Source organism: Suillus plorans, assembly GCF_016647745.1.
Source record: "Suillus plorans strain S12 chromosome Unknown HD556scaffold_46, whole genome shotgun sequence".
Lineage (NCBI taxonomy): Eukaryota > Fungi > Basidiomycota > Agaricomycetes > Boletales > Suillaceae > Suillus > Suillus plorans.
In genome coordinates, this window is record NW_024537430.1 from 183,474 (window position 1) to 208,238 (window position 24,765).

General features: G+C 47.6%; 8 protein-coding genes across 8 annotated transcripts; 3 read left to right on the forward strand and 5 right to left on the reverse strand.

The window, feature by feature from the left end:
- Window positions 1-1,775: 1,775 nt before the first annotated feature.
- HD556DRAFT_1445701 (uncharacterized protein) lies at window positions 1,776-2,742 on the reverse strand (the record flags this gene model as incomplete). Its single annotated transcript, XM_041306974.1, has 2 exons — window positions 1,776-2,422; window positions 2,472-2,742. The coding sequence occupies 2 exons, from the start codon at window positions 2,740-2,742 to the stop codon at window positions 1,776-1,778; spliced, it is 918 nt and encodes a 305-aa protein (XP_041157857.1).
- A 3,078-nt stretch (window positions 2,743-5,820) lies between these two features.
- HD556DRAFT_1528691 (uncharacterized protein) lies at window positions 5,821-7,485 on the forward strand (the record flags this gene model as incomplete). The annotated part of the gene is made up of 2 exons (XM_041309387.1): window positions 5,821-6,600; window positions 6,653-7,485. 2 exons carry the CDS (start codon window positions 5,821-5,823, stop codon window positions 7,043-7,045), a joined length of 1,173 nt encoding a protein of 390 aa, XP_041157858.1. The 3' UTR covers window positions 7,046-7,485.
- Window positions 7,486-7,765: 280 nt separating this feature from the next.
- On the forward strand, window positions 7,766-10,676 carry HD556DRAFT_1445704 (uncharacterized protein; the record flags this gene model as incomplete). The annotated part of the gene is made up of 21 exons (XM_041306975.1): window positions 7,766-7,816; window positions 7,868-7,941; window positions 8,003-8,028; window positions 8,085-8,152; window positions 8,218-8,387; window positions 8,443-8,495; window positions 8,552-8,568; window positions 8,621-8,638; window positions 8,688-8,711; window positions 8,766-8,935; window positions 8,984-9,216; window positions 9,272-9,356; window positions 9,409-9,503; window positions 9,551-9,643; window positions 9,702-9,832; window positions 9,884-9,963; window positions 10,013-10,028; window positions 10,082-10,162; window positions 10,214-10,413; window positions 10,468-10,489; window positions 10,551-10,676. The coding sequence occupies 21 exons, from the start codon at window positions 7,766-7,768 to the stop codon at window positions 10,674-10,676; spliced, it is 1,833 nt and encodes a 610-aa protein (XP_041157859.1).
- A 112-nt stretch (window positions 10,677-10,788) lies between these two features.
- HD556DRAFT_1388169 (putative alanine racemase-domain-containing protein) lies at window positions 10,789-13,164 on the reverse strand. Its single transcript, XM_041303477.1, has 10 exons — window positions 12,960-13,164; window positions 12,616-12,901; window positions 12,489-12,568; window positions 12,363-12,439; window positions 12,117-12,317; window positions 11,787-12,067; window positions 11,589-11,728; window positions 11,355-11,525; window positions 11,220-11,305; window positions 10,789-11,165 (listed from the first exon to the last, which is right to left on the reverse strand). Exons 1-10 carry the CDS (start codon window positions 13,113-13,115, stop codon window positions 11,069-11,071), a joined length of 1,575 nt encoding a protein of 524 aa, XP_041157860.1. The 5' UTR covers window positions 13,116-13,164; the 3' UTR covers window positions 10,789-11,068.
- A 26-nt stretch (window positions 13,165-13,190) lies between these two features.
- HD556DRAFT_672125 (ligand-effect modulator 3 family) lies at window positions 13,191-14,869 on the forward strand. The gene is made up of 6 exons (XM_041311265.1): window positions 13,191-13,373; window positions 13,432-13,565; window positions 13,619-14,045; window positions 14,105-14,422; window positions 14,479-14,641; window positions 14,691-14,869. The coding sequence occupies exons 1-6, from the start codon at window positions 13,268-13,270 to the stop codon at window positions 14,728-14,730; spliced, it is 1,188 nt and encodes a 395-aa protein (XP_041157861.1). The 5' UTR covers window positions 13,191-13,267; the 3' UTR covers window positions 14,731-14,869.
- HD556DRAFT_1241436 (RNA 3'-terminal phosphate cyclase domain-containing protein) lies at window positions 14,844-16,106 on the reverse strand (the record flags this gene model as incomplete). Its single annotated transcript, XM_041298201.1, has 4 exons — window positions 14,844-14,958; window positions 15,013-15,089; window positions 15,141-15,883; window positions 15,932-16,106. 4 exons carry the CDS (start codon window positions 16,104-16,106, stop codon window positions 14,844-14,846), a joined length of 1,110 nt encoding a protein of 369 aa, XP_041157862.1.
- A 369-nt stretch (window positions 16,107-16,475) lies between these two features.
- Window positions 16,476-19,888, reverse strand: HD556DRAFT_1388179 (HOOK-domain-containing protein). The gene is made up of 14 exons (XM_041303478.1): window positions 19,661-19,888; window positions 19,281-19,599; window positions 19,167-19,228; window positions 18,867-19,115; window positions 18,669-18,809; window positions 18,518-18,617; window positions 17,829-18,466; window positions 17,645-17,781; window positions 17,353-17,590; window positions 17,167-17,302; window positions 17,054-17,116; window positions 16,924-16,998; window positions 16,706-16,864; window positions 16,476-16,652 (listed from the first exon to the last, which is right to left on the reverse strand). The coding sequence occupies exons 1-14, from the start codon at window positions 19,789-19,791 to the stop codon at window positions 16,629-16,631; spliced, it is 2,472 nt and encodes an 823-aa protein (XP_041157863.1). The 5' UTR covers window positions 19,792-19,888; the 3' UTR covers window positions 16,476-16,628.
- Window positions 19,889-20,081: 193 nt separating this feature from the next.
- Window positions 20,082-22,627, reverse strand: HD556DRAFT_1388185 (general substrate transporter). The gene is given in 11 exon segments (XM_041303479.1): window positions 20,082-20,429; window positions 20,482-20,521; window positions 20,569-20,632; window positions 20,682-20,809; window positions 20,863-20,979; window positions 21,013-21,014; window positions 21,032-21,214; window positions 21,263-21,511; window positions 21,570-21,661; window positions 21,711-22,006; window positions 22,066-22,627. 11 exon segments carry the CDS (start codon window positions 22,141-22,143, stop codon window positions 20,278-20,280), a joined length of 1,401 nt encoding a protein of 466 aa, XP_041157864.1. The 5' UTR covers window positions 22,144-22,627; the 3' UTR covers window positions 20,082-20,277.
- Window positions 22,628-24,765: the final 2,138 nt, after the last annotated feature.

The following is a 24,765-nucleotide window of genomic DNA, read 5'->3' on the forward strand; positions in this document are numbered from 1 at the left end:
TCTCAGGTAAACCCAGGTCAGCATCCGGACAGAAATACCCCCAATTTGTCCGGACAAGTTGGGGCCTCCACTGACCTGGGTTCCATGGGAGTTCTCATGGGTCCTCCCTGAACTGGCGAAGCAATTTGAGTGCATTTTTGTTTTTGTGATTCGCAGTCTTTACCATCAGCTCTGTTCTTATCCTGTAATGGCACCGCTTCCCCGTGCTCTGCGCAAACCTGTCTTCGGAAACTCGTGCAGGCTTATCACTCGACGGACTTTCAAGTCGTATTGATGCCACGACACCCCTTCGGTCATTCTCAATGGAAGCTCGAGCTCAGCAACTCCCACATCGCACATCGAATACATGACTTGCCCAACATGCGGGAAGGTTATTACCGACACTTTGATGATGAGCCAAATTAACAGCAGCTTTGATGGCTCACCTAGCGGATCTCCTCTCGTTGTCCCTTGGAGTTGATGCTTTCTTCGATGGAGAGCATCTTCTTTGGTGGTTGGGAGCACTGGCTCTGACAAAAAACCTCGGTGGCTCAGTCGTGACCCTCTCATCCATCCCAAAGTGGTTTTCGGTGAGTAGCTCAAGCTCATTCTTTTCCCAGCGAATTCTCACGATTAGCGGGGCGGTCATAGGGTCATGCCGAGAGCTCACCTTGCTCAATGCTCATCCCCCCTCCGACACGTCACATGACCTCATGTGACTTACTATCAACTTTTCAGCGTGGAGTCAACGCTCGGCGAGCTCGAGTATTATATCATTTTTTGTAGTTGGTTCACTTCATGAATGAACAGTGCATAAAATGAGATTGATTGTATTAATTTAACATGCATATATAGTAAAAAATGCGAAGTTAACCTCCTGAGAGCTAGTACTAGTAGTAGGAAGGGTGCTACATGGCTCTAAGCATAGGAGGGTAACATAATTCTGTATGAACCATATGATGTTGGATGTTAGCGGGCAAGAAAATGATGTGCAGTAGCCTGAGAGACAAGGTGGAAAGCATTAAAAATTAGGGAAAAACTTACTAGAGCACCCAGAACACAACGCACGTGGGTTGGGTTAAATAATGCAAAACATAGGTAACCATATGAAAGGCAGGTGGAAGTGCGTGGATGAGGATGAAAAGCAGTAGTATGGCCTAGTTGTAACTTGTATTAGCAAGAGGTTAGTGAAGTACAGCACGCTCAGCGCTGCGAGTCACAGCGAGTGTTCATTCAACGAAGTCACATGATGTCATGTGACGTGTCGGAGGGGGGATGAGCTGGGAGAGCTCATGCCGAGCTTACGCACGTTGGTGACGCCACCAGGGATACCTTGCTTTTCGTCTGAACATTCGCGGCCACCGTTTTATGCAGCGCTCCCCATTTATACTTGTCCGCTCTGCCGACTCGGCACTTGAAACCATTTGAAGGATGGAAGGTATGTTATGGACTTCGACTACTAGCTCATAATTACATTTTTTTTTTTCGAAATCTTAGTGCGCACCCGCGGGTACACCTGCGGGTTTACCCGTCATTCCATAGGGGGGAGCTGATTATTACATGCGAGGAATTACTTCGGGGACATGGAGAAGAACTATTCTGTTGGCTGCTCAGGAGGAGGAGGCAGAGTCGGAGTCGGAGTCGGAGAGGTCTTGAAATATTGTCAGCTGTCCCTCAGGACTGAAGACATCCCACGGGATCTCGGTATTCTGGGGCAGGTGTATTTTGTGGAGCGCTCCAGAGTTGGCTGCCTGCGTTGCAGCTGACTCTGCGAGATGACGTTGCTGTACCAAGTGTCATTTTATCTGTGCATCAACTGAGTTATACTCCTTGTTGTGGAATAATGCCCTGTGGTCGACTCTGTGTCCTGCTTCATCAGGATGCGGAGTCATGAATGTACGAAAGCTGTTTATCGTCACATCCTGCATTTCCTCGGTGTAATAATCTTGCTGGGTTCGTAGTGATGCAGAAATGAATGCTAAGGATGATAGTATGTACTGTTCGAGTGTTTCTGGACTATTGGTTGCGGGGAATAACCTGAATTTGATTGTGTCACGGAAGTCTTCAAGTGGATGAAGGGATCGGAAATTAATGACAGTGTTGCGCATGGGTGACATAAGATCAATGAGATCCCGGCACCCTGTGTTGTTTATGTCGCGCAATATTTCCAGCTGACCGTCTTCACAATTTGCTTGACAGTAGGGTGATTGGTCTCTGTCAGGACATAGGTGAAGGAATATGCCACTGTAAGTGGCCACTGCTCTCGCGATTGCCTGTAGTTCAAGAATGGGCCATTCGACATCGCCGCGGGAAACGTGAATGTGGGTTCCACAAGATTCATTCCCATTCAGGTGGAAGAATTGGTCTAGGGTCTGGAATAGATAGTTGATAGCAGGTCTCCACGCTGAACCTGAGTATTTCGGGGACCGAATTTCAGCACCGTCTATGAAAATTTGAGATTCAACGTTGGCAATAATAAACTTAACTCTTACAGAATCCATCGGAACCTCTCACAGAATGATTGGATGTCACATTCCATAGTGTGTAAGGGTCAGCGGTCCGCTCAAAAGGGACACCACAGTTCAAACGTAACATCAAGAAGGTGTAGATGGTGTTGACATTCTCCCTTGAAGTGGCTGTCATATTGTTTCCACCACCACCCTCGAATCGGAACCCAGGGATGTTGCTCGCTGCCTTTGGCCTTAGGGTTATCTCTAACTCAAACCCAACAGTGAATGATTGGGGGGTATTGCGAAACTGCATGGTATTTTTGACGAAAGTAGAACTGATAGAGTACAATGAGATACAGCGTGCAACGAACATTGAACATACCTCAGCATCGTGGATAGAACTGCTGAGGTACAAATAACCCGAGACAACAATATTATAAGGTATACTGGCAGGAAAGGAATTCAGAGTTGGCCCAAAAGCCGCGGCTCGAGTAGGGAATTTGCAATTCTGACAAAGTGAGCATGAGCGGGTCGCTGTGAAACCAGGATTCAACCACATAACTCACCTGCGCACCTCAGAACGTAGTTTTGACCTGTGCATATGTTTCATAAATGTTAGATTTCGATGATGAATTGTGGCAGTTGAGAGCGGTGATGAAATGGTTGGTGGCTTCTTTGTGACATGCACCACCCAAGGCTTTGATTCTGAGTTGAACGTGTAGATATGCCTGATGTGCAAGTTGTAAAGATGACTGTTTGATGACCAAGCATAGATGATACTTACTTGCACGACATGACATGCGAGTGTCGGCATGTGGACAACAGGTAGTGAGTTCTTTGAAGAGCAAGTTTGACTCGTCATTAGGGAATAGCACGGGTGAACCCCGGGGTACGAGCGGCGCAACCCCCACCTGTACCCCGCGATATACCCACACCCACGACGTGGGTGTGGGTTTTTTGGTGGGTATGAGGCCAAACCCACCCAGGGTATCACCCACTGAGGGTATACCCATGGGTGGGTACTGTTAATTGTTAAAAAACTACGAGATACACACAAATGTAGTAGCTACTTGATGATAATGCGATCCCACCCATCCTCCAGCTCCAGCTCCTCACCCTCCACATCAGCGAGCATGCTTACAGACATTACGTCCTCGGTCTTGACGAGGTTTAAGTGGCTCCAATAGCCAAGACATAAGAGCGCGCGAGTCGATTGCACATTCAAGCGGGAACGGATATGGGAGAGAATGAGCCGTCCACGGCTGAAAAGCCGCTCAACGTCGACCGAGGTAGCTTTAGTCAAAATTTAGATATCAATTTAACTGAAAAAAAGGTTGGCACGTACCAGGAATAGTCAGATAATCTAATGCCATGCGGGAGAGTCGAGGAAAGGTTGCGTGGTGCTCATGCCACCACATGAGGGGATCATCAACATGTTCCACATCGGCATTCAGATAGCGGTCGAGTTCGTCACCAAGGTCGGTCGGTTTTGGAGGTGCGAGTGCAGGTATGTTGTCGAATATATTGTCCTATTGTTATAGTTAGTATACAAGTTAACTTACACAAAATAACTCACCATGGCGCTTTGTTGAGAAGATTCAATCAAGTCCGTATCGTCACCGTCAGAGTCGGGATCTGGCGTGACTAAGTACGAGCGCCTGAACTCATCTCTCACAAGTGTCTCGGCAGTTTGAATCCAGTCGTCCTCCCACCCCACATTCTTGAAATACGCGAGTTTATGACGGGGGTGAAGCACTGAATGATAGTGAGCAAGACTACTTGAACTGCAACAGAGCACTTACCCATAGCAATGCGGTACACTTCAGAATGGTCCGTGAGTTGATAGTAGCGATCCAAGGTTTTTTTAGCAAGTCTTTGACAATGTCAAATGGCCGTAGGCTTTCCGCAACCCAACGAACAAGTTCGGCTCTGAATGCAACTATATCAGCCGCAAGAATTCTCCGTCTCATTGTGATCCTACCTTGTCTCGGTCCGGGTATGCTGACGATGCGAGTAAGTGACCTTCCCCTTGCCTTTACGTTCGAATGCGGTTGTAATTGATCCATCTTTCAGATATCCTGCAACGATCTTGGTCCGAACTTCGTCTGCATTCCTGGCTTCATCAGCAGCTTGCAATACATCATCGCCCCAGCAGGACTTGACGTGTTTCCGCATATTTCCCGTGGATCGTGCATCTTTTTTGTCGAGGAAGCGTCGAATCGTAACCTTGCATCTCTTGCCCATACATTTGAAGGAATGTGCACGACGGCCATCAATGGACTCTATAGCAGGTGTAGGGTCAAAAAAAGCATAGATCGGTGAGATCCATTCCTTCATTAACTGTTCTTTAGCTAATATGAGCTTGTATTACTTGGACTAGTGAAATCGGCCTTACTGAGTTCATCCTCCGCACACTCTTCCTCATCCGCACACACTTCATCCTTGTCCTCGTCAGTATTCATACCCGCTCCCTCGTCATCGCTGATGACAATAGCATCATGATGTAACACACTTTCTTCTTCCTCGTTACGAACTACTGCCTGGTTTGACTTGGCCTTCTTGGGATGTGTACTAGTAGCAGCACTTTCATTATTCTTTCGTTTGTTTGAGCCTTCCTGCTTCTCGTCTAGCGCAGCTTTAGCTTTGTCTGTGAGTTTTTTAATACGCTTGGCAGCACCTGAGAAAAATGTGGGATCCATGCTGTGATGATCGTAAGGGCGCTGTGTTTAGGTTTGGAGTTTAAGGTCCATGTCCAATATTAGCTTAGTTTTAGAGTTTAAGGTTCATGTCTAATGTGTGTTACTAAGTTTCAAAATAAGTCATGTTTGCTTACATACCCACCACCAGGGTGTGGGTAGGGGTATGGGTACCCAAAGTACAGACCCCCACCCACACCCCAGAGGTACCCACACCCACGACCCACGTGGGTTGAGGATACCCATGCTATTCCCTACTCGTCATGTTGATCTGGATTGAAGAGCGTGATGGCCTAAAATATGTGATGATGCGGGGAGGACATCAAGCAAATGCAACATACTTTGATCAAGAGCAGGAAATGGAGGGTTTGTCACGGTGAATCTTGGTCTGTGTACTACATTGATGCAACATTAAATGCTGCCCTCGCATCTGGGACACAACCTTGTCTGCAGAGAGCGATACCCTTGGAGATATAGCCTGTCAAAAAGGGCTGCAGCGCTGAATGCTAATAGACTATGTCATCGTCGAGTAGTAAGTCTTTTGAAAGTTAAGTATATGACATAAGCCGCGGCCGCGGCCTGAGCCGGCAGCTTCGGCTTTTCAAAATCTCAGGCCAGGTGGAGCAAAATCAAGTGGAGCATGAAATCAATTGTTCTTGATACTCCAAATTAATTGCGTTAGTGCTAAGCCCCTCATGCCGACTAACGAGTTGAAGTTACCTGTTGAGCTGTGGCTCCTCGTTTTCTCTTTCGGCAAATTTTCCTCTAATGACCTAGCTGTACTCTGCAGAGTGTGCGCCGGCCTCTATCACGCAGTAGTTGACTCTCTGTATGAGTCCATCACGGTCGACAACTCGGACGTGTGTACCACGCTCGCAGAGTGTCCCCATCTCGCAGAGAAAGTCAAATCTTTCGTATTTACATATCCGACAATCATGGTCTACGACGGTCCCGAGGTGCACCTAGATAATCTCACGTCGGCCCTCAAAAATATGACCTGCCTCTCAACACTCAAGCTTATACATTCCCAAAAGCATGAATACTCGTCCGTCCTTCAGTACTGTGATGCCGAGCTTCATGTTTTTCATTGTACCTATCGTGTCAACCGCCGACTCCTAAGCTTTTTGAACAGGCAGGATAGCGTCCGTGATCTTGCTCTCACTGGCATGCCCACACTCGATATCTATCCCGAACGCGATATGTTTCTTCCCACGTCTCTGCCACTTCTAACAGAAATCTCTGCCAACTCTTGTTTTTTAAAAGACCTTGTACCTGGACGCCCAGTTCACACTGTGCATTTCAAAGGCCAACATATACACAACAGTGGGATGCGGCTCAGCGACTTCATCGACCCCTCCACAGTACCTGTCAAACATTTGGGACTTGATTTCATGATTTGGCGGCCGCGAGCAATATGCCGCGCACCACTTTCCAAGGACATTGAGGAAATTACGCTGACAGGTCTGGTTACTCAGGTCAGCAATACTGGTTGAATTTATAGCAGGGTTGTGACTGACAGCCATATAGCGCCGAATTATCTGGCCTCAGAACTTCGGTATCCCTTGGTGGGGAGACTTTTTTGATCGCATGATAGAAGAAGCACGGAATCTAAAAAGGCTGACGTTCTGGTTCGAGGGAAACCGCGAAGACGCTCGTTCATGGGCTCAACTTCTCTTCCAGGAGTTCCATGATACCCTATCACGTTTGGAGCACGTCTCATGCGTAGTTGCTGGACCAGACATTTCAACGACATTCGACTTCTCGCCGGGTTGCCTCCCGATCTCGCATGAGGATCATAGAACCCGTGGTCATAGGGCCGCGAATGACGTTAGGGAGCTGATGCCGGTCCCGGTCCTCTGTTGCTGGAGTGAGGAAAACCTTTGCGATGTAAATTGTGAATTCAACATCACACTCACTTAATTTGTGTGTTCTTCCTGCCACAGCGGCATTCATAATTCTAGTGGCAGTATTTTTTTTAAATCCTATTGTCTTTGGGCAACGCCCGATGTAGATTATACTTCTATGTACTAAAATCGATGATGACATTGGTATAATTATGAACCATGAGCTTAGTGGCAGCATTAGGCCGTTACTAGGTACAATCGTACTTCCAGCTGCCAAGATTGTCGTCCGCTTAACCGTTACGCTCGGGTTTCAGTATCGCGGATAGTATTTTGAGAACTCTAGTAAGCCAGCGTGCTTCCAATGTGGACATTCAAAGAAAAAATGGCTGGTTCGCAGTCAAGGATGCCATTCATCTTACCCTCGAGGAGTCAGATTGGAGCGGATGTGGCGATCCAGGCGGTGTCATTGTCAAAGCTTAAAGGACGGTCTCCTGCATCCTCTTCACGGAGGCGAAGCTTACCGAATGCGGAGACTGAACTTCATCGAGGGTGAGAAATCGTCCAGTCTAGCACTGTCGAAGCAGAACCTGAAACAACTTGAACATCCACCATATTTATTTATGCGAACGATGTATCGCATGGCATTGTAGCTCTGCAACTTGATCAAGCTTGATCACGCTTTTTGAAGTGGCGGTGGATTACTGTAGCGCTTAGCATTACATAATTAAAGTTGTTCCTCGCTCATTCTATCTATATTTGACCAATCATAACTTCCACTGAACCACTTATCATTGTGATGAATACACCTTTGAAGGATCTTGTTGAGGAGTGGCTTCGCCTTGATCCAGTGTGTGCTAGAAGCTGTTACTACTTTGGATGTTGCTCACAGTTACTCTAGAATGAATCCACAAGAAAGGATGTGGAACATTTGTGGAATAATAACGCCGTTGGCGAGTTAGAAAGACGTATGAGGTATGTTACCAACTAGCATTACGGTTTGGGTAAAGACATGCTGAGCATGAGATGCGCATAGGACACGCATAGAATTCGGCACCGCAGGTGTGGATGTTCATTGTTAGCTCAGCCTGATATTCTGAGGCTTTGCATTTACAAAGGTCTGAGGGGAAAGATGGAGGCCGGATGGTCTCGCATGAATGATCTGATCGTGATTCAGGCATCTCAGGTGGGTTAATCACTTGAAGATGTTAAAATCGTCGTGAATACGACGTAACTAACCCCTTGCGACAGGGATTGTGCGCCTATGTCCTCGAACACATTCAGAATGCTGCTACCCGCGGAGTAGTCGTAGGACATGACCACCGGCACAACTCGGAGAGATGGGCTCAGCTAACTGCAACTGCTTTCATCGCCAACAATGTCAAAGTTTACCTGCATGATGGACTTGTACATACTCCAATGTACGTTATCATCCCTTCTGCGGTTGCTTCTGATGTAGATCAACCATACTCGAAGGGTTCCATTTTCCGTAAAAGCGCTCAATGCCGCCTGTGGAGTCATGATCACAGGTACGTGGCACTTTACATTACAGAGTCGCGCGCCTTCAAGGTAATTTCCGATCTAGCAAGCCACAACCCGAAGGTCAGGCAGACGTTATGTGTTTGAAGTGTAGCTCATTGAAGTTCTCATATAGCAAGACAATGGCTACAAGGTTCGATCCTGATTGCAACTCTCATGGCGCTCCACTTAACATTAGCTAGGTTTATTGGGAAAATGCAGTCCAAGTAACACATGACTTGTGTTTCTATCCTTTAGCACTGAGTGTGTTCCTCTTTTAGATCACCGGGCCGCATGATGTTGGAATTGCACAATCCATCATGCAACACTTGGAGCCCAGAGTGCATGATGCTTCTCGGGTAATGGAATCGGACCTGTGCATTGATTGTACGGAGGAGATGAAAAAAGGGTACTTTCATTCTCTCAGCAATCTGCGCGCAAAGATGTTATCGTAAGTTGTTGGCTACCACTTGTCATTCTGACCCTATTGAGTCACCAGATTTGACGGAGCTTCAGTGGCGTTCGTAAATACATCTATGCATGGTGTTGGGGATCCATTTACATCCAAAGCCTTCGAGATTGCCGGATTTTCGCCTTACACACCCGTTAAGGAACAGCAGCATGCAGATCCCGAATTTCCAACGGTGAAGTTCCCAAACCCTGAAGAAAAGGGTAATGACTACCCACTTTTCTGTAATTATAGCTCTGACGACGAAGCTTGCAGGCGCACTCGTATGTTGAAATTTATGTGTTTGGAGCACCGGCCAACTTGTTTTTCAGGATCTAGCTATAGCTACGGCGGACGCTAAAGGGGCATCGTATGTTCTTGCACAGGACCCAGACGCAGATCGCTTCTCTGCAGCTGAAAATTGGTATGCATGAGGCTTTTTGTACTGGCTGACTTCATTAGAGATCGATCTATAGTGATGGAAAGTGGGTAACATTTACTGGTGATCAGCTCGGAACATTGTTTGCCTATCATGTATTCGAGACCTACAAGGCCTCCAGCAAGCCAATAGGTAAGTTCGGCACAATTCGTTGCCAGCCTGCCTGAACATGTCTTTAGGCAAGTTGGCCATGGTTGCTTCAACAGTCAGCTCCAAGATGGTTGAAGCCATGGCGCAAATTGAAGGGTTTCGCTTTGTCGATTGTCTCACAGGTGTGCACTGCATAGTAGGGTTTCTGTGAGGCGCTGGACACGACTCGTGCCGTTCTAGGCTTCAAGTTCATTGGCAACACTGCTTTAGATCTTGTCCAGGCCGGATATGAAGTACCTTTTGGATATGAGGAAGCCATAGGGTACATGTTTGGTTCTGAAATCAGAGATAAAGATGGGGTGGCCGCAACTGTAAGTGACCCTGCTAACCGTTTTTACTTCTTTCTCACCCAGATCGTCTAGATGGTATTCGCACAACTTGCTGCAAGCTTACGAGCACGAGGCACCACAGTTTCCGCACATTTACAAGAATTATATCGAAGGTGAGCCGCCCTCACCATTGTCGTGGCCACGAGTTTATCGTAAACCAAGATATGGATATTTCGAGGTCCGTATACACTCGTCCATCGCCGTAGATATCATCTCATGGATTCTGAAAAGACGAGCAATAGCTATTTCGTCTGTACTGACCCTCTTGTCATCGAGAATATCTTTAGGAGGATTCGCTCTTCTGGTGATATGGTATCATTCAGCGTGATTAGAATGGCAGGAAATAAACATCATTATTGACAGGGCTCATCTCAAGGACGCTCCTATCCATCCTCAATTGGCGGGTTGCGGATACGGAGCGTTGTCGATCTAACGGCAGGGCACGGTTATGATAGCACGAACGCACCCACTTATCAGCCCAAATTACCGTTGTCCTTAGGGCATATGATGCAGTTCAGAGCATCATCCGATTCAGACGACTCTCGGATCGTCCTGACAATTAGGTGAGCCAAGGTGACTGTAATTGCAATTACGCGCCATGTTCATATTCTGCACAGGACAAGTGGGACCGAACCAAAGGTAAATGTTTTTGGATGTCTCGTATGGCGATGTCTGAGTTTCCACATATCAACCTGCCTAGATCAAGTACTACCTCGAAGGCAGTGGGAGCAACCGCCAAGCTGTGCACAGCTTACTCGGTGGTGTAGTGGATGATCTAGCAGAAGATTGGATGAATGCCGCTGAGAACGGACTGGGCCGGCCATGATTTAAATGTTGTAAACCCAATTCGTGTTGTTTGTCGCATTATGCTGTACTGTAGCCACAAAGCTCAAGCACTCACGCAAGTTGAAGTCCCCAAGGCTTTGTTTTGATGATCGCTGTCATTCTCGTGGTGAGGTGTCAAGTTGAAGTGTGATAGCATGACTTGGCATGGATCCACAAGATGCACTAGGATAACAAGTCCTTTTCTTCCGAATAACTTGCCCTTGTGTGCAGGCATTATCAATAATTCCCACTTGTACCGAACAAGTCGGATAGGATGCTCCGCAGCCACTTATGTCCGGATGTTTGCGGGAGACCGCTAGTATTGCTGGGGTCTTACGAATGATGTGCAAGGCTAATTCCGTGACCAAATAGAATCGAAGAAAGGAAGTTGGATCATGGCGACCTCTTCTTTCGACTAGCATCAAGCCTCTTCGACTTTTCCCATATGTCAACAGTGACTTCCTGCTCAAGCATAGACGCCGCTAGTAATCTGTCTCAAACATGAAAATGACCGTCAAACAGAAATCAATGAGAAATTCCGCACCTTGCCACCTTCATCAAGTGAATAAGATCGTCCGCTGTTATAGATGAGTCTTCTTGGCGTTGACGTACAAAGTCTTCTTGAATGTGCTGCTTGAAAGTTAGCCATGTAAGACACGGTGTCCGATATCGCACACACCCGCGACGTCTCTTCTGCAACTTGAACAGTTCCAAAACAACATTTTGCGGCTGCCAGGAAAGAACGGTATGCTGCCAGCTTCACGGTATCGGGTATCTTTATCTGGTCTCTCGGTTTATACAGATTGTCCTTGAGCAAGGGTTTTGTTTCCAGAGGTACGGTGAATCCCGTCTGTCGTGGAAGAGGCGTGAGCAAGTGGCTTGGAATTATAATGAAGGCCGATATCTGTATTACCTGAAAGAAGGCACTTTTTCGACCATCACATAGCACGATCGTTACTATGTCTGTCGAAAATGAAAATTTACTGAATGGGAATGAGTACTCGAGCGTTTGAGCATTCATGACTTCCTGGACAGCCCTGATGTTCATGATGCCTGCAAAGTCATATCAATATAAGATGCTAAAGCCAAAAAGTACCGTTGGACTTAATACCTTTTTCTACAAGCTTGCCCTCTCGCACACCATTCTCTGTTAGCAGTAAGGTGGTCCCTTGAGGGACCTGCAGATAGCCCGAGTGCAAATCTTCATCCTTGCTTTCAGGACTGAAATTTTCCTTGTTAAGAAGATCCAGGGAGAGGGGCACCGTAATATACTGCGGTAGCAAGTCAGAAAGTACATGGTGAAGGGTAGGTAGTGCGGGTGATGACAGTGTGGGTGAAGGAAAACGTGATAAAGTGAGGGACGGAGGTAGGAGGGGCGTGGTCCGAGTGTAGCTGTATCTGGTATGAGGCGAACTCGTTTGACAGATAAGGCAAAACTGACACTTTTGCGGAAAGCTCGAGAAGAAGCCACTGTGCTGCATCTTCATCGCCTCCAAGGGCCTCGTCGGCAATCCATTTGATGAGATCTTCTCGAACAGTCGCTAACTCTTCTGTGTGCGGCGCATTGCCTGTAGATTGCAGTTTATGGCACAGAACATGAAGTGATGGAACCATCGGAGAAGAATCAGTTTCTGAATCAAGACTGCACCAATTGAGCATCAGTCACAAAGATGGTCTGTGCACTCACGACTCAGACGTCAAAATTCCGATAAACGTAACGACGTCAGTAGCTTTGAGTAACTGAGCGGCCTCGTTGTCATAAATCTAACGAATCACGAATGAGCAGAATTTTTGGTGAATTATGCGTATCTACCTTGACTTGGACGCCGATATGGGGCGCATTTGGCACGGGAAACTTATGAGGTTGTGGTGGACTTTGACTAGAAGAGCTACCTGAGAAGGTCAGACTTAAGCACCTCAATTCATCACGCCGAACATACCACAATGTGATCGGTCAGTCAACTCTTCTGTTTTCCAATCAGTCTGCCCCGGCACCGTCACGGCCCATAGAGTAGTAGTCTCTCTAAGGTCACAGTAATCGAAACTCGAAGGCCATTCACTAGCAGGCGTGTTCTGCGAGATCCCCCAACCACCACATTTATTTTCGTTCAAGCTCGCGAGATACATCTCCGGTGAGGGCGAAGTGTCCTGTACCATGCCATGAAATCGTACCAAAGACCTTTGTGTGAATGATTCAGGGGGATGGTTCACATCCAACGGAAGGACCTAGTAGCATCAGGATCAATAACGATGGTGTCACTGCAAAGATTCCATAGATCCCAACCTCGCGAAGGGTATCATCGGAATTTAGAAAGACATCCGAAAAATGGCGAGCGACGACAGTAGGGAATTGATTAATATCTCCGGTGTGCTCCTCAAAAAGTTCTTGGACTACTTTTGTAGGATTGTTGATAGCATCTATGAGAAAAGCGGATACCATGATGAATAACGCAACACTGGTTTGCGGCGGGCGCGTTTAGGTTTAGTACTGTTTCAGCGACGCGCCTCCACGCATAGCTGTTCGGTGTTACCTAAGCATTCGGCTACATCATCCGTGGCTGCGCCAAAGCGACTTGCACTACCACGACAACCATGCCTCTCTTCAACCGCTCAAAGAAGCGTGGTGACTCCTCCGACAATGGCCAAGATCAGGACGGAGGGCGTAAGAAGGAGAAAGGAAGCTGGAGGAAACCAGCAAGTTAGTCCACCTGCTCAAGAAAGCTTGAGAAGACTCTGACGTCTGGTTATTACGCTAGATACTGCGTTCAAACAGCAGCGTCTCAAGGCGTGGCAGCCTATCTTGACGCCGAAAACTGTTCTCCCAACGCTATTCATTATTGGGATCATCTTTGCACCGATAGGTGGCTTGTTGGTGTGGGGTAGCAGTCTTGTGAGTTCTAGGTCAGCTTGTGCTGTTCAACATCTACAACTGTAATCAAAAAGGTGTCGGAAATGACATTCGACTATACGACTTGCTGGAATCAGTCAAGTTCGACGTCACTCACCAACCTCACCTTCACGAGCATGCCCTACACATATAACCTACGATCATCAGACTCAGGCAAAACAATCACACCTCCCACATTCGCTTACTACTATAATGACTTAGCACCGGAGGACCAGAAGCATTCATGCTACATCGATTTTACCGTCGTATCCGACCTGGCTGCCCCAGTGTTCCAGTATTACAAGCTCACTAACTTCTACCAGAACAACCGTCGATATGTCCAGAGTTTAGACACCTCTCAATTGCAGGGCAGCTATGTCTCTCCGAGTACTCTCAGCAGTAGTAATTGCAATACTCTTGGCGTCACTGCGGACGGAAAAGCTATCTACCCCTGCGGATTGATCGCTAACTCCGTTTTTAATGGTGCGTCTCACTGAGCACAATACAGTGTCTTGGGATTCTGATGACCTAATGTTTTACAGACACCTTCTCTGGTTTTGCATCGTCAGACAACTTCTATTATAATTTCTCACAATCTGGCATCGCCTGGCCCGGCGAGGCTAAGAAATACAGCGCCACGTCGGGTTACACCAATAACCTGGATGAGGTCGTACCTCCTCCGAACTGGGTGCTGCGCTACCCAAGCTACCCCAACGCTAGTTCCATACCAAACCTGCAAGAGGACGAGCACTTCCAGAACTGGATGCGGACGGCGGGTTTGCCGACGTTCACTAAACTTTATGGGCGCAACGACACTGCCACCCTGCCTGCGGGCAAATATCAAGTCCTTGTCTATATGAGTATGGCCGTCGTCACTGTACCTGCTTCTGTTCCTGATTGTTGTGCTTGTTTTCAGACTATCCGGTTCAGGGCTACAAGGGAACAAAATCCCTCGTCATTTCTACAGTGTCTTGGATAGGTGGAAAGAATCCATTCTTGGGTTGGGCTTACGTTGCAGCATCGTGTGTCTTTGTGTTCCTTGCATTAGCGGGCACTATCCGACACCTTCTCAAACCGAGGTATGGTTCTTTTTCATGTATCATGGGACTATGGCTAAATGCGCTGCAGACGTTTGGGAGATATGACATTGCTGTCTTGGAACCGATAGAGCATGTTGGATTTTACGAACACTCGTATGTACCGGAGGGTGGCCGATTTGACCCTGTAATATCATTCCATGAACCTAACCCGCTGCACATCATATTTTATCTATTTTATGGATTACGGTGAAGGGGTATAACCGATGCCGTCGCAGCTTATAATGACGAAACCTGATGGATTCTGCTGGAGATGAAACGTAGCGCCGGTCATTTGTTCCGCTATTTTTATTGCAGTTCTGTGGGTGGAAAGATTCGAGTCAAGTAGATTAATGTCGAAAATGCCACCTCACATTGTGTGATCTGTGAGAGGTCCAGTCTTGATTGTTGAGCGGCCCTTTGCTAGAGCTATGAAGATAATAAGCTGGTCCTGAGGTTCAAGATTTAGCGGACTGAACTCTAACCGAGCAAAATCTCTGACCTGTAGATGCTCATCGACGCATCCATCATGACGAAGATTACGAAGGAGCTCCTCTACAGCTTTTTTCCCAATTTCCTCTGGATCCCTACTCTTCGTCGAAACTGAAGATCCGCTTATCACGCACCCATTGTCAGTCTCAGCGAATAGTAAGATTCCCCCTCCACTGCCGAACGCCTCTTCCGGAGTTTCTCTTACTGCGTCAATCCGGATGATAGTAGGAGAAACACCTGCAGCGATTAGTGTAGCACACGCAGCATTTTTCATGCGTTCGGCAATAATGAAAGGAAGCCCTCCGACCCGCGCTTCACCTCTGATGAGCTGAACAGAGCCCCTCTCTGTGAGAGTTACTGGAGGAAGTGCTTCTGTGAGGGAGGGAATACTACAAAACACGGCTCCGCCTCCTTTTGGGAAGTAACCTCGTCGTATAATGTTGAGCGCGATGTCCAGGCCAAAATGCCGTTTCATGAAGGGCAAGAAAACATGCTGGGTAAAATCTATCTGAGGAGCTTGGATTGCATTTGTCCCTCCGTGAAGAGTTAGTTGGGAAGGGGAAGTGGGCGAAGAAAAAAATAGTAAACACGGCAAGGAGACTTGGAGAAGCAAGGTTGTCGAGCCCGCTGTTCCGGGATCAGCAGTTAATATTTTAGGTAGTTCTATTTTCCCGGGTTTGAAGGTGACGCTTGTCGATGACAAGTGCACGCCCTCTGTTTCGGCTGAACAGATGGCGGCTGCAAGAATGATCCCTAGGGTCCGTGTTAGCCACACTGAGATACGAAGCTAATGATACATACCTGCTTCATGCTGTTTTCGGAGGCCCGGAGGTTTTCGATTATGGCGAACGTTTGGTATGGATATTGGTTTTGACAATAGTGCCGAGAGAGCGACGGCGTTGCGAAGGATCTGACCACCACCTTCACCAAAGCTTCCATCGATATGCACCAGACTATGCGCGATGGTGGAAGTCATGATTGTGTTCCAAATCGGGGTAGTGAGTTGTAATTGGTCCGTGCACTAGTTGAGAAGATATAAAAGGGAGCTGTGAACGACTTGAATCCTTACCACTCTGGCCTTTTGGCTTAGATCAAGTGTAGTATCTGTTCTTAATAGTTTAACCACTATTATGAGGGCACCGCCCTCATTCTTTGGTTATCAAATTTTTGCCGCCCTTGTTCCTTCGAGCTCTGCTTGCAACTCGAGAGACATGATGACCTTGCCACTGCACTACCGGCCTGCGTCGTCGGGGGTTCTTTTTTTCCCGAACTCTTTCTCTTTGGGGAGTCGCTATTGCGTAGTCTCTTGACTTTGCTTGGTGCTTTTCAAACAGTATGAGTCTTGGTTTTTTTGAAATTAAATATTATTTTGTGTCCGTGATAAATTACAAGAATTAAAGACTTTGCATGTGCAACGAAGGTGTAGGTAATGCAGCCTGGGGTATGTTCCTCCGAATTAGGTACAGACATATGTGTGAGCGGTCGTGATGAAGAGGTGTCACCTTTCAAGTCCGGATCCAAGCTAGATAACCACATGAGGCTTCAACGTAAGAGTACACAAAGACATACACCCACCGCGTTTCGTTGTCGCGGGAGCCATGCAGTGGGAGCAGGCTTGCCTTTCGACGACGGATTTGATGCGTTTCGAAGCTTCACCATGCCTTGGTTGAATATGCAGCTGGACATCAGCGCTTGCTCTTTGCGGCGTTGCTTCTCGAGATCGACCCGCATCGCCTGCAGGTGTTGATTCGTGAGCTCCCAACCAGACAGCTTATGATACAAAGTTCGCGTACCCTTTCGCGTTGAACTTCCTCCTTCAAATCTTTGATTTGAGTCTGGAAGCTTCCTTCAGCCTCTTCGAAAGAGGACTGCATGATAGTTTAAACATCAGAACATCGATGAGTCAAGTAAACCTAAACTCACTGTCGAACGGCCACCGAGCTTGGCTTGCTCCTCCTTGAAAAGCTTGTCCTGAGACTTGATAAACTAAGAGCAGGACTGAGCGAGCGACAATCATCTTTGACCGTATCACGTACCTGCCGTGCTTTGGCGAGCTTATCTTGAGCAGTTTTCAATTGCTCCTTGATAACCACGTTGTCTTCATGCAAAGCTAATAACCTTGCCTTGACGTCTTCTGGCACATCTTTGCCAGAGACCGATGCTCGCAAGTCACTGGTAGCAGTCAGTGATCCAGACCACCATCAACAACTGCAACGACCTACCCAAAGACTCGCTCACGCTGGATCATCTTGTCTCTCTGACCAATACCGTCGCTCTGCAGGTTCGCTTTTTCTAGCAGGAGCCCATTGACCTGCTCCAGTAGCATCTTATTCTTTTCGTTCAGCTCCCTAATCTGGTTCTTTAAACGATTCATATCAGCTTCCATGCCCGCCTTGTCTTCCTTGAGGGATTCTCGCAATGATGCAAGGATGTCGACCTGGTCCTTGTTTACAAGATTCACTGCGAAACACCGCCAGTCAAAAAGAGTAGCACTTTCGAGATCCGAAGACTTACGATTCGATTTAGCAATCGTTAGCTCCCTCTTCTGAGTCTCAAAAGCGACTTCAAGCTCGGCGTGCTCTTTCCGCAAAGAATCTAACTGATCGACTGTCTCGTTAAGTCGTTGTCGTAGCGCAATTGCAGCTTCCGGCCTGTGAACGATTTGAATCGGTTACTTGTATAGGAAAGATTCACCTACCCATCTCCTAGCGCTTTGCCACTCCGTATTTCCTCAAGGTCGCGTTGCAATACCAGCTTTTCTCGATGCGCGGTCATATAATCCGCTTCGTACCGTGCCTTCATCCTGTTGGCGTCTTCTAGCAGGTTCTGCAGGACAAGTATATGGCTGGTATCGGCTTCGTTCTTCTTCGCTGATTTCAACTCCCTTTGCAACTTCTTCACCTGCAGCTTCAAATCCGTCATCGTCGTCCCTGTAATGGCATCGTCTAGCTCTCCATCAAGACCAAACGAGCTGCCCATGAGTTCTTCTTCAGTGAGTTCATCGTTGTTCCCCAAAGCCTCTGTCGCCTGCGTCTTCGACGTAGTGGGTGCCCGATGCGAAGTGAGTTCCATCTCGCGCATACGTTCCTGATAGAGCTCCAACATCTCGGTATCCTTCTTACGCTCTTCGGTAGTAATCTTCAACTTCGTACGGGCTTGTTCCAATTCGAACTTCACTGTCTCGATATCTTGTGAGCGTGTTGAAACCCTTCCTTCAAGTTCGGCTATCTGGTTTTTATAAGATTCTAAGAGTGGCCTGAATGCGGCAACCTTGCGGTAGTCCTCCTCAAGCGCTGCATTCTTGTCGACGAGATCGGCATTTTGTGCCTCCAGCGACTGAATGGCAAGTCATTGAATTGGTCGACATGGTTACAACAAAGAACAAACCTTGACGTGTTGGCGAAGGTCAGCGCCCTCCTGGAGTTTCTTCTTGTACTTCTCCATGACATTCTCTGTCTTTTGTAGTCTATCGGCTGCATGGCGATACCTATGTACGTTAAGTACCAAGGTCAATCAGTGATTGACATAACACACGTACTCATCTACTTGGTCTTTGAGGCGCGCAGCCTCGTCAGCTTTGACCTGCAACTCGTCGATTCGCCGTGTAAGGTCAGTCACCAACGATGTATGCTTGTCAAGCTCGGCCTCCGCCATGGCAAGATTGTCTTCGCTCTTTTGGCTAGCACCTCCGCAGTCATAAGACGAGATCTAACTGAATGGTTCGAACATGACTCACAGTTCAGTGCGAAGACGCTCGACCTCGGCGCGCATCATTCCATACGCATTATCGTTGCGTCTGCTCTCAATGCCCCTTTGTGCTTCACGTAACCGTGTCAACGCATCGTCCTTTTCAGATATCATATCGTCGTAATTTGTTTGTAACGTCCGGTGTTCTTCAAGAAGAGCCTGGTAGACCTTCTCTACAGTCTCCTTCTCTGAAAGGATCTGGCTCCTTTCAGACTGTATGAGGTAGTAATGGTCGTCTCTGGATATCCCATCAGTGACTAAAGCCCATGCTTCACAAATAACGACTGACTCTGTCATGCTGGCTTCTCCAAAACTGATATCTCCTTGCGAATCACTGATCTTGCTTATCACCTACACGCACGCATCAATAATAGTGAATACTCCGCGCATGCAATCAGCATACCTGCTCAATAGCCTTCATCAAAAAATGCTGGTCCCCCTCACTCAACTGCTGAATTCGGGCGATGATCTCCTTGTTCTGCTCGCACTGCACCGCGATCGCGATCGTGATCCGACACATGATGAGCGTCTCCCCGACATCACGGTCCTTTGCAATCGCCTGCAAGTCCGGAACTTCGAGACCGCTCGTAGGTTTCTGCAAGACTTCAGCAAAGTACTGCGTAAGGAGGCGATAGAGACGCTTTAGTGCGCTGAACCGGAGAACCCAATTATCGGAGAGCTGTGTGGAGGACCTGCTAGACTGCCTGAAGTACTCTGCATCTCTGACGGCGAGTTTAGTCTCTTCTTGCAATTAATGACAGATGAATATGACGTGAGACATACACTAGAGCGAGAACATCGAAGAGTGCGGCCCCATCGCTGAGGTCGGCGACGGTGGTGACTGGCCGGGCTAGGTTAAAGGTTGCGAAAAAAGAGATGAAAGCGTTGATCTCTCTTCTCTCCTGCTCAGACATGGCTGTCAGGATTGTGAGCCGGTGGTTAATGCAGAATCTGCTCTCCTTAGGAATTAATTATGAACGATTTTCATTGGCTGACTGTAACTACTCGGGCATACCGCTCGGACTTTAAATTGACAAGCGCTCAGCCAATCGAAATCGTGGCCTCAGGGGTTGTTGTTGTCCTCGCCCACACCCGTTACGCCTTTGGGCTTCTTAGTGCTGCAGCATAGACTATTCCCTCTAATTAGTGATGAGAAAGTGTACGTTCTCACGTTACTATGTAGTAGGTGTCACTCAGATACTGCCTTGCATTCTTAGAACATCAGACAAATAGACATGCAAGGTCCACCAGGACGCAACAGCACGACACCATTGTAAACTGTGCGACGGTATTTACACGATATGAATGTCTGTGCACACCAACGTCATATGAGGCAATGAATAGTGAGTTATTGCCATGGATGTACGCGACATACGAGCCGGGCAGTATGCTGTAGCCCCTTAACCCCTGTATAATTTCAAAAACCAAAGTGTCGAGCAGAGTAGCGCCACTGCAAAGACATAAAATATTCTTCCTTCCTTCATGGGATCGCCATTTGCAAGAAAATTGCGCAGCGGAAGAAAGATCAGACCAATGACAAAATTGCTGGACCCTTGAAAATTGAAGTAGGAGACGGACTTTCGAAGGCACAAATGAATGCTTACAGTTCAGCGACAGACCCACTGATGAAATGGCGGACACAGCCTGCATGGGGTCAGTGAAGGAGCTATGCACTTCGTGGAATAACTGACATGGGGTGGTGCCACCTCGGGGATGATGACAAACGGAATAGGGCCTAATCCGAAGGCAAACGACCTTCAAGATAACATAAGTTGCGGAGAATAATTAGATATAAGCCACGTACATGACAAAAGTGGTGATTGCGATACTGGACAAAGTCACGAGGCCGCTATTCAGCCCATAGCCAACAGCTAGATGAGACAGAAGAGCGGCAGCGACTGATAATTGGATTAGTTGTTTCCTGCCCACTCGCTAGGTACCTGTTAAGTTGCTGCAGATACTTGAGCATGACTTTTAAAACTCGCCTCAATAAGGAAGATCGGCGGAAAAGTCATGAAAAAGTTGACAATCGTGATTGCCAGCGAAACATATGATGCTAGTTCGGGAAGGGATTTAGAGAGTATATCGTTACTGTAGTACAAGACTATGGTGCATTGAGAGATGTTATATTGTGCAAGTGAGTGTTCTGCTTACCTGCGTTAATTCCTGATATTTGTTGGGATGTCATGGCGGCGATAATTGTCAATAGAGGCCGGCGAAGTTCAGTAGAGGCAAACAATTGAGGAATAGTCATTGCAGGCTGGTGGACAGCTGAGAGGCGTTCTGTGGCGCTATCACTGTCTGGTAACAGAGGTTCCTCGCTGTCTTGTTCTTCAGCTCAAGATACGATTAAAAAATTGTCTCAGTAAGTTAGTATCTGCTCACGGTCTGTACGCGAAACATCATGAATTTCGCCCCACAATCTGTGAATCGCTAACTTCTCTTGATCTACCAGTCCCTTCCGGTTGAGATACGAAGGAGACTCTACGACAAACGGGCTGCTGAAATACTGGAAAATGGATATCCCCGATGAGATGAGCAGTACAAAACGCCATTGTCGGGGAGTTGCAAGACCGAAGCCCATTCCTTGGGTGACCATTATACCGATAACTAGAGCCAACGGTGTTAGAACGCCTAACGAGACAGCCGATCAATATTGCTGGTGATTGATGAACTAAGAAACAGCGCGAACCCAAGTTTCCCTTGATTTTGACTGGTGCTATCTCAGACAGGTATATAGGACAAAGACAAATGCCTAAGCCAGCTGCGAGACCAACAAGAAATCTGTGGGTGTGGGAGATTGTAGCGGATATTGCTAATATGAAGTACATACCTGCCAAGAATCAGTGGACCTACGGAAGAGGACAGTCCAAATACGGCTGAACCAACAGCTGTGAGCACAGCGCTGAGACGAGAAGCACCTTTCCGCCCATAACGGTCCATAACAATGTTAGCGCTCAAACTGCCAAAGAAGCCTCCCATGGTATACATGGACGTCACTACAGAGAATGTTGCATCGGACATGGGGATACACGTGGGTAGACCATAGTACATTGGGGCAGTTGAATCAGCGATTTTGCACGTCAGGACAGCTTGTAGCTGATTCAGAGCGGACGTGTGATAACCATACTTGTACAAAGACGTGAGCAGGTCATAAACTTGAGTAGGGAAGAATATTGGGTAAATACCTGGAACGAAACAGTGAGGACCCATAGACATACGAGCCAGCCGTACTTTGTAAATGTATGAGCGCCCTCAGAGGTCATCTGAAACTTATGAAGACAGTAGTACAACTGTCAGACTCCAGTGCTTCAAGTTGGGGACAGTGGACGATCGACGTGTATGCGAGCCCGCGAGTAGGAAGTTGAATTATAGGTGTGGGCCATTAGGTCCTAACCGGAGATTCAAACCTAACCTAAGTCGGACGGGCCAGGTGAAATTGACGTGGCCCTACCGCGGTCGTGACGCGCCTGTGACGCGGCACTGACGAGGCATATGCGACGCGGCACTGACGAGGCATATGCGGCGCGGCACTGTAACAAATTCCTATGCAAATGGAGGTTCAGTCGAGCACTACCGATTACATTTTCTTGTCCTTTTCAACTCCATGGCAGATGAATGCGAGAAGCACGGGCGTGAAGTCGATGATGAATTGTTTGGCAATGTAAGGCTCCAGTTACTGGTACATAGTGTTCATTCTGACATTCGCTGATCCAGGTTGTCGACTTCAGCGAGGCTGAACGAGAGCTAAGAGGCGTGAGATTCGCGTGAGTGACAGTGACTGGTTATAGGCATCAGTGAATTGCACCTGACCTTCCCAATAGGTAAGCTTTACTATACTGGGTGATTACGCGTATCACCAAGTATTATTACACTTAGTTACGATAATATCCAACACCAGTGTTAAATGCTGTCCCAAATTGTTGGAATTCGTCTCGTCATTTCCCTCGTCATTTGCCCGTTTTGTCTTTTCATTCTTACTTAATCACTATTCCTTTCATTTTAGTTTATAATCTCGCATCGCTCGTTCGCACATACCTCAGTCGTTGTCTTACAACGCTGAGGTATGTCAACCGTTATCTTATCCCGCCGTCTCTATCTCACATTGTGTTCTATTATAGCGTGTCACTCTTAGGTATTATGAATGTTATCAGTCGTTGTCTTACAACACTGAGCATGTCACTCTTAGTTCCAATAGGTTATGAGCCCTGCTTCCTAAGCGGAACCTCACATCGAACGCAAAACCTTATTCTTTATCACTGTCTTTGTTCATCCTCTCAGTATGGGGAAGCTCGACCATATTCCGGAACTGACAGGTCCGGAAACATATTTCACGTGGAAACGAGAAGTTACCTATGCATTAGGGACAGAGGATCTCTGGTGTCATGTTTCTACTTCCGCCGATCCCACAGACATTCTCGGTGTCGCGTCACACATTCCGGCCCCTGCTATAGCAGGTAGTCCAACTGTCGACGAGATTAGAGACATTCGCTTGTGGCTCGTCGACGACCTTAAGGCTAAAGCCATCATAACTCGATGCCTATCAGTTTCTGTTCAGCAGTTCATCTCTGACAGTCATAAAGTTACTGCATGCGAGGCTTGGAAAATTCTCGCAAATCATTACGGTCGGACAGATATCAGCTCGCAATATGTCATTCGCAACTCCATAGGTGCCCTTCAAATGAAGGATACGGCGGATGCATCTAGCTACATAGCATGTCACTCTACCTTACGTGAACGACTCATCAGGATGGGCGCCAGTTACCCTGACAAAGATGCCATATATCAGCTTCTCCGCGGTCTTCCTCGCAGCGGTTCATGGTCTCAATTCAAGGGATTGCTTCATCAGCGCATTCAAGATGCTTTCTCCACCACAACGCCTCTCACCTTCGAAGATTGCATGTCCAGGATCTCTGCAGAGGCTGGTCGCGAACTTGACGAGAAAGCAATGAGTGGACCAGGTTCTGAATACGCTAACACTGTGACGACCACCTCAGGCAATAGCAGCAACAATGTCAATCCTGTCACCGGTTTACGCAAGAATCGGAACAATCCTGATGGTGTTTTCTGCATCACGCCGGGTTGTGGGAAAGGAGACCATGATCAACCACACTGCTATCGCAAAGGAGGCGGAATGGAAGGTCAGGCACCATGGCAGAAGAACAAGAAGATTGCAACTGCAGCCATTGCAGTTGCCTCCATGCCTCCTGTTCCTGCAGTACCTGCCCCGCCGCCCCCAGTGGCTGCCTTCGCATTTGGTGACTCCTCAATTGAGTCTTTTGCTGGTTCTTCAGCTACAGCAGCCGGTTTCTATGCTGACCTCGCTTGCGCTTCTATTGTGGAGCTACAGGATGCATCAGCCTCTCACATTCCCTCGCACAATCTCACTGCATTTGCATCAGCCGCTTACTCTACCATCCTCGACTCAGGCACAACCGTCACATTGGTCTGAGACCGCAAGTTCTTCTGGTCGTACTCGACAGCAGACCCTGTGATCGTTAGGACGGCAAATCACGGCAGCTTGTCAACTTCTGGACACGGTGATTGTCTCGTGGGGCTGAATATTGGTGGGAAGAGATATCGTGTACGTCTGACGAACTGTTTGCATGCGCCTGACGCAATGATAAACCTTCTGTCGGTCGGATACATGGTGGATCAAGGCTGGGGATGCAATTTCGTCGGTGCGCCCGCACGTTGTAACCTGTCTTATCGGGAGAAACTCTTAGGCTCACTTCCTCTCGTCAATAAGCTCTGCTTTGTTGATTTGGAGTTTCTCTATCCTCCTCCTCCTGCATCCTTACAGTCCGTAGCAGCACCAGATCTTACAGCGTTTGCACACGTCCCTCTGACGCTCGACCTTTGGCATGCTTGGATGGGTCACCCAGGAG